At 52.6% G+C, this 8,258-nt stretch overlaps 1 protein-coding gene across 1 annotated transcript in view; it reads right to left on the bottom strand.

Annotated features, from left to right (window-relative positions):
* Klf10 (KLF transcription factor 10) overlaps positions 1 to 791 on the bottom strand; it is a 5,991-nt gene extending 5,200 nt beyond the window's left edge. The window contains exon 1 of the mRNA XM_055626719.1: positions 430 to 791. Coding sequence (XP_055482694.1) covers positions 430 to 564 — 135 coding nt within the window. The 5' untranslated portion in view covers positions 565 to 791. The remainder of the gene's footprint in view (positions 1 to 429) is intronic.
* Between the last annotated feature and the right edge of the window lie 7,467 nt (positions 792 to 8,258).

The raw sequence follows: 8,258 nt of genomic DNA, 5'->3' as shown, positions 1-8,258 counted from the left end.
CCCCTCCCCCAGCCCGGCTAGCCGGCCGCGCGCTCCACCTGGCAGCCCCCTCCCCTCCCTCCCGACGAGCCGGCGCCCGCCTCCCGGCTAGACAGCTCGTGGGCAGCCCTCGCCGCCCCGGCTCGCATCCCGGGTGCAGACAGGGGCAGCCCGCGCCAGGTGCAGGGCGCCCCTCCGCCCTGAGCGCGCGTGCGGCTCCCCCTGGTCTACTGGGCACCCAGGAGCACGGTCGCTCTGCCCTGGTCCAGGTCCCAGGCTGCCTCTGCCGACCCCGCTCCTCCCCATGCTCTCCGTGAGACCCAGCCTGCCGGGAGGAAACCCTGGCAGGACCTCGCTGCACCCCGGCTTCCCGGGCACGGCTGAGGCGGGGGCTCGGGCTCGGCGCCGCGGTGAGCGGCAGAAAAGGACCAGCATCCCCAGGTAACTCACCGAAGCGTGCTGGAGAGATGCGCCGAAGTTGAGCATGGCTGGCCGCGGGTCGCTGGCTGCCCGGCCACAGACGGGCACACCGAGACTCCAGACGTCGACGCCGCCGCGCTCCGCGCTGTCTGGCCCCCTCCCCATTCAGGTAGCCGCTCTGCCTGCCCCGCGCCGCGGGCGGGGCCTTGGGCGGGGCCTGGAGCCGGCCAATCAGCGGCAAAGGTGTGTAAGGACTCGGCCAATGGGCTCGCGGGGCCACGCGTGATCAGCGGCTGCCCGGCTGCAAGAAGCTCTGTCAGTGGAGCGTGTACACAACCCGAGGCGCCGCGTTCCTCGGTCTTGCCCGGGGGAACTCCGGGGACCACCTGACCGCGTGACGCCCCCCGCCCCTGCCCCGGGGCGGCGCCGCCCGCGGGGCTCGGCGGAGAGGCGCGGCGGCGGCGAGCGGCCCCACGTGGGGGGTGGGGAGGGAGGCCCGCTCCGCCCCGTCCCCTTCGCGCCCGCCGCGCCCGGGCCCGCCGGGGAGTGGGCGGGACCCCGAGCGGGAGGCGGAGGCTGCGGCGCCGCGCCGCGCCGAGCGCGGAGGTGTTCTTGGGCGGGCGAGAGCCCCGAGCGGCCTCCTGGGCACCGGCCGGCGTGGCCGCGCTCGCCGAGAGGGCGGGCGGCGGAGCCCGTCACGGAGCAGACACCTGCTCGCGCTCGCCGCCCACGCCCCGGCGGCGGGCGCTGGCTCGCGCTCCCATCGGCAGCGCGGGCTGCCAGCACGCCCGCCTCTGCGCGGCCCCCCGCTCCTTCTGGGCGGCCGCCTGGGGACTGTGGGCAGCCGCAGGGCTAGTGGCGTGCCCGGGAGCCCTAGACCCGAGTGCAAGCGGCAGAAGCGAGTTGGAGCCTGGCGTCGTTGAAGTTTAAAATACGAGCTGCTTCCGAGGCGGACCCCGCCTCCCCCGCCCGTGGGACCACAGCCTGCGCCGCCACCCGCCCAGCCAGGAAGCCGCCTGTGGGCTGGGGTGAGGAAAGCACGCCAGGCGGTGGCATCCCCGTCCCTGCCCCCTCTCCGCTCCAGGGACCGAGGCAAGCTGAGCCTCTTGCAGGGACTGTGCAGCCGCCGGGGCGGGGCTGTGGCCTCTCCCGGAGAGCTCCCGGCTCCTGGCCGGCGCCCTGCTGCCCCGCCCCCTGCCCGTTTGTGCGGGTTCACCGCAGCTGTCGGAGCCGGAGGCGGTGATAACGGAGCTTTAGGCAAACCAGAGATTGCATCTTCTCCTTTGGACGGGCGAATAGTGAGACAAAAGTCACTGCCCTCCTGAGGGCTTTCTCAGCCTGCGCGATTGAAAGGGCTAATGCAAGTGGCCTTTCCCACTCACCGCAGAATGGGTAAAGGAGGGAACTGTTGTAGAGGCCGCCAGCCTACCAGCATCTGTCTGATGGTTCCTTCTGGTATACCTAAAGCCAGCCATCAACAAGAGTAATGATAATCCCACCGGCCAGAGAGGCCCTGTGTGGGGGTGGGGCTGATGACTGAATGGCCTCCTGTCACTGGCCTGCTCTGAATCCGCTGGAGGAGCGCCAGCTCAGCAACCCAGGCAGCTCTTCCTGCCTCTCTCCACCCGGTGCCCCTGCTTCTGTCTGCAGGAGTGGCCCTCCCAGCAGGCTTCCTTCCGCTTGGGCTGGCCCATCCTGTTGATCTGTGTCTGAAGGGTCGGAGCAGCTGGCCCGGGCACCTGCTGCAGCTCAGGAAGCTCTTGTGTGCCCAGCGGCAGGCCTGCCCGCCTTCCTGTCAGGGAGCCGCCTCCTGAGGACCACAGCCCGACCCACCAAGCCTGAACGTGTGTCTTGGAGAATGCGGGGCCTGCTGGCGTGGTGTTCCCACCCCCCACCCCGCATGCTGAGTTGTAGGGAGCATTCAGGACTTGGAGTGAGTGATCAGAGCAGGAGAGAGAAGAGAACGGGGTAGGAGGAGCAGGGTGGTGGCGGCACAGTTCCTGGAGATTCAGGGAAAGCCCAGGTACTTCAGACCCAACATCACTAAATCTAAAACTCCTGTTTCTGTGCGGTCTGAAGGGCTGCTCTTTGCCGGTCCAGCCGCTGTCCCCTCTCTCAAAACTTAAGAGGGATTCAGTTAGTCCCACCCAAGGCAGCTTTGCCTCAGAAACACCTATTTACTGTCTGTTTTGCAATGCTGCTCCTCTGCCTGATTTCAGCCTCTTCCCCTTAGTCCCCCTTTTTTTCCCTTATGAGACAGAGTCTCTGTAGCCCTGGCTTGCCTGACCCTTGGTATGTAGACCAGGCTGCCCCCTTAATTCAAGACAGCTCTCCCACCACAGCCCCCCAAGTGCTGGGATAATGGGCACTGGTTTACTGCTCTCACCTCTTGCTTGGATGAAGCTATTTCTGTAATCCTAGGACGTCCACCCACACCCCAGCTGTTTCCAGGGCCCAGACTCCATGCTTAAAACTAAGATCTGATCACAATACTCCCTGCTTGAGTAAATGACCTTTGCCTGTTATCAAGAGACCCTCCATTAGCTGGGGTCTCCAGGCGCCTGCTCAACCTTCCCAGCGTTCTGTAAGTTCTTTCCTGCCCAGAGCCAGCAAACTGTGCCACATCCCCACTGAATAGACACTTGTTCGTGCCTCCGTTCATGTGTCCACCTCATTCAGCAAATGTTAGTGAGCATCTGTGTGTTCTAGGCTGGACAGTAGCTGGCTCTTCCTACCTTCCAAATACTGGGATTACAGTGGCGTGTCACCACAGCCTGCTTTACATTAGGGTTTAAAGTTTAATCCCAATATTGGGGAGGCTAATACAAGATTGGCATAAATTCTGAGACCAGTCTGAACTACATAGTGAGTTTCAGGTGGAGACTGACTACAAGGAATTTGCAGGCTATGGTGCAAAGAAAGGCTAGACTGTCCTGGAGGAAAAAAAAAAAGCATATATATATATATATATGTATTTTTTTTTAAGTGAAGGGCTCTTTTTTTTCTTCCTGGTTTCAGGGTTCTGTCTCCTTTGCCATGTTGGTGAAGCCTTCCTTGATAACTTTAGGCTGAATTATTTGCCTGCCTATGCTCCAGTGCACCTTCTGCTAGGGGTCAAATGCTTATTACATCTTATTACAAAACCTGTTTTATAGCACTAAATCCTGCCCACTCCATCCAGATCCAAGCTCCTATCAGACGGTGGCCGTTTCATAATGTCCTCCCACATATACATTTAGGCAAGTCTACTGCCTCAGCCCCAAAGTGCTGATATGAGCTGATGTGCCCAGTTTCATAATTATCTTTGTTTGGTATTTATTCTTTTATAGGCACTTAATATGTCTTTGTCAATGAAGACAGAACTGTAGATGGTCTCTGAAGACCCCATGGGATTGCAGACAGAGTGTGGGCCAATACCTGAGTGGAAGTGTGAGTCCTTCCATACCCTTCTCTCAGACTGTGCTGTTATAGGGCCCTTTTTAGATGTAGTCATCTTGGGCATGAGTAGAGAGGAGCCTGGGCTGGAGGAAGTGGTGCCTCAGGTGCTGACCCTTGTTGCTGAAGGGATTGTTTTCCCTTCAGTCAGAATAATGAAGATAGAGAAACCCTAATTTAGATCTGGATCTTGGAACACACCACACCTACCAGTCAGCTTCTTTTGGCTCCTTATAGTTACTCAGTCTCATCCCCGCTCAGTCATTTATTGCCGAGCCACATGCCAGGCATTAGCTGAACACTGAAAAGCCATCATAAAAAATAAATAAATAAATAAATAAATAAATAAATAAATAAATAAATTCCTGTGTTGAAGTGTAGCAGAAGAAGCAATTAACTGTAGCCATTGCTACATTCTGGAAGATGCTCAGAGAGGTGGTACACAGGCAAGTTTAGGGGTGCCTCGCACAGTGCCAGAAAAGGCTTCCTCGGGATAATCCTCAAAGCCTAGGGCGTGGGGACCACCATAATTCGGTATACTCTTTAAAATCTGAATCACACACTTGAGAGGCAGAGTGAGGAGCATAGTCCTGTGTGTGCCATTGAATGGATGTAACAGGGCATTGGTGCCAGGGATGGGGAAGTTAGGTGTTAGCGAGGGATGGCTGTGTAGGTCGCTAACTCTAGGCAGTGTGGAGAATGGACCTGAGGAGTGGGTCTAACACTAGTATTGATGTGTAGGTGGTGAAGATGAAGCTGAAAGAAGTAGAGGTAGACTAGAGAGGCCTGGGCAGAGATCTGACTTATTTACTGGGTATACGGGTGAGGAAGAAGAGGATATTAGAGAAGATTGCTAGGTTTCTGGCTTATTCGCTAGATGTAATGAGACATGGTTGGTTGCCTGAAGCAGGGACCACAGAAAAGTCATGGGTTGTGGAGGACAGGAAGCCATTGTCAAGCTGGCTTTATTTTTCTTTTTTTTAATTATGTGTATGTGAGGGGACAGTGGCTACAAGAGAGCATTAGATCCCCTGGATCTGGAGTTAGGGACAGTTGTGAGTCACCTGTCACTGTCCTGGGAAATCAGCTCAGATGCTCTCCAAAAGCTGTATGTGTTCTGAACAGCCCAGTGCTCGTGCTAGTCCTAGGAAGCTGGTGTAAGGTGTGCAGAGCGGAGGGTCAGTGGCACTGTCTCCTGTCTGAAGTTCAGGAGGTGATAATGTGTGGGCTGGAGATGAAAAGTAAAAAGTTCTCAGGATATAGCAGCACCTGAAGTTCGGAAGAGATGAAACCCCAAAGGAAAGAAAAACCAGAGAAAAGCAGCTACAGGCACAGAGGGAATCACTGGCTAAGGGTGACCAGGCCAGAACTCCATTCCTGTAGGTTTGGCTTGGTTTTCTGGCCTAGTGGGACATAAAGTGGAGATGGGAGGCAAGCAGGATCTAATGGAGAAACTGAAAGAGTCAGAAGGAGGAGAGGGAAAGAGCTTCTCCCCTTGGCTGGTGAATTTACCTTCATTACCATGCTGTCCATTAATTGCTTCTCACATAGTGCTCAAATACCTGACCAAAACAAATTAAGGGATCCTTTATTTGCCTCCCTATTTGTCCATAGTGGCAAGGACTGCATGGCCCCAGGAACATGGGCTGTCTGGGCACACTGTCCCAAGTCAGGCTGCTGGGAGAAATGAATGCAGGTGCTCAGCTCCTTTCTCCTTGTGTTCCTGTAAGGCCCAGCCTAGAACACAGTGCCTTCCACATTCACAGTGGGTCATCTCTCTTCACTTAAACCTCCCTGGAAACACCCTTATAGACACACCCACAGGTGTGTTTTCAGCCACTCAAGCTGACAACAAAGATTATCACACTTTGGAATTCAGTGGTGCATGCCTCTCATCCCAGCATTCTGGAGGCAGATCCCTGAGTTCATGGCCAGCCTGGTCTTCATGTGGAGTTTTAGGACATCTAGGGCTATATAATGAAAACCTGTATCAACAGAAAGAAAATGCAACTACTGTACATGGTTTTTAGCCTATTTGATAATATTCTTTGTAAATGTCATACATCCATACAGCATATTTTGTTCATATTCATCTGCCATTGCTTCTCACTCCCTCTAGCGCCCCGTGTCCTTTGGAACTGTTGTTGTTTTCCCTCAGAGTCCGCTTAGTGCTGTCTGTATGTGCATGGATTTAGAGCTATTCACTGGGGCCTGGGCAACCTACCAGCAGCCATGTACCGAAGGACAGTGGCTTTCTCTTCATTTCACAGCTCTCCTCCTCCTCTGGTCAGCTCTTACAATCGTTATGAAAAGGAAAACAAAGCAAAACTTTTTTTTTTTTTTTTTTTTTTTTAGATCAGGCTGGCCCCAAACTGGGAGATCCACCTGCCTCTGCCTCCTGAGTGTTGAAATTAAAAACCCAGCCAAGCCGGGCGTGGTGGTGAATGCCTTTAATCCCAGAACTTGGAAGGCAGAGACAGGTGGATCTCTGTGAGTTCAAGGCCAGCCTGGTCTACAGAGTGAGTTTAAGGACCACCGGGGCTGGAACTGAGAAACCCTATCTCAGAGAAGGAAAAAAACAAACAGACAAAAAAAAGAGCCAAGAAAAAACTTTAAACGTGGCATATAATTCAAGCACTCAGGAGGCTGAAGAGTAGAATCACAAGTTCCAGGCCAACTTATACTACATGATGAGTTTGAGGCCTGCCTGGACTATATAGTAGACTCTAGCTCAAAAAAAGAAAAGAAAAAGAAAAATTAAAAATAATAATAAAAACTAACAGAAGATATATTTTTTTAGTCTTTAACTCTCTTCAGGTAAACCATGTCTTCCGTGATGCTGCTGATTAAGCTCAGTCCTGCTTAGCTTTCAAGATCCTGTTCATTCAGGGTGATATGGATGAGTAAATTTGTTTCTCAAGATGCCCACAAAGGATTTGGTGGTCCATGCCTGTAATCCCAACCCTCAGGAGGCAGAGGCAGGCAAATGGCTGTGAGTTAGAGGACAATTTTGTCTGTGCAGGAAACCTGGTTTTCCCCAAAACAAATAATAATCTTGCCTCCTTTCATAGCCTCTGCTATCTCCGTACCTTGATTTTAATGATAACTTGCTAGGTTTTCTTTTTTTTTTTTTTTTCCTCTCTTTTCTTTCAAGACAGGATTTTTCCTTATGTCCCATAGCTGTCAAGGAGCTTGCTCTGTAGACCAGGCTGGCCTCAAACTCACAGAAATCCACCTGCCTCTGCCTCCCAAGTGCTGGGATTAAAGGCACGTACCATCACCACCTGGCTCTTTTTCTTTTTAAAATTTGGTTATCATACAGAAAAATAGATCTTATCATGATGTCCTCATGCCCATACCTATTAGTTCTTTACATTATCTATTATATTATCCATTATCTGTTACTTGTGTACACTGGCAGATTCAAAGGTGGCACTGAGGACTCCCCAGCCCAGGTCTGCATAGGAGTTGGAAGTTTCCCTCTTCTCCCTGTTGGAAATCAGCCATTAGACACTAAAGCTTATATGGGAGATGAGTAGTCATTTGGAGGAGAAGAAGACACTGTAACCAACTGTCAAAGTGTGCCTACACAAGAGCAAGGTTACCTGGGACCCTCCATCCTGTCCCTCTTCCCAGCCCAGCTGTGACCCAGAGTCATGACAGTAATAGACAACTGCCCAGGTAGAATTAGTATACTGGGCTCTCCCCACAGTCCCTGCAGAAGGTGACAGGGTTTAGGGAAATGGAAAGGGAGATCCCTTTTCTGCAGAAAACTGGAGGGTGGGGGCAAAGAATGTGTGTTCACACACATGCTTGTGTGTCTACTCAAAGCTCCGGAGACAGTCCTGGTTTTCAAAATCCTCATTGTTTAACATTCACTGTCAACTTGGAAGGATCTAGACTCACTTAGCAGACAAATCTCTGCTTATGTCTGTGGAAGTTTTTCGATTGTAATAATGGTAGAAAACCCCACCTTAACTGTAGCAGTTCTGTCCCATGGTCTGGGGGTCCAGACTGAATGAAAAAGAGAAAGTGAGCTGAGCTTCTGAGGACCAGATTACATTTCTAGCTCCAACATGGTGGCTCACAGTCATTTGTAACCCAGTTCTGGGGGATCTAACACCTTTTCATCTTACCGCCAGAAGTGCTGTACACATGGCACACAGATATGAATGCAGAGAAAACACTTTTCAAAGGCTAAACAGGAGTCATAATCGGGAGGTCTCCAGACTCTCCAGGCATCTGTGGAGAGAATTTAAGGGTCTGTAAAGCTGACTGGAAAAAAAAAAAAAAAAAGCTTTTTTTTTTTTTTTTTTCTCATTAAACTCCCAACATTTTCTTCCCTGTACTGATAGGAAACAAACCACCGTAGCATCATCAGGACGTGTGACTTTGCTAACAGACATCACGGATTTCTCTCCACA

The sequence above is a fragment of the Psammomys obesus genome, unplaced genomic scaffold (assembly GCF_907164565.1).
Source record: "Psammomys obesus unplaced genomic scaffold, mPsaObe1.curated_primary_1811, whole genome shotgun sequence".
Classification (NCBI taxonomy): Eukaryota; Metazoa; Chordata; class Mammalia; order Rodentia; family Muridae; genus Psammomys; species Psammomys obesus.
Note: the sequence above shows the minus strand (reverse complement) of the source record. Positions and strands in the feature narration are given on the sequence as shown.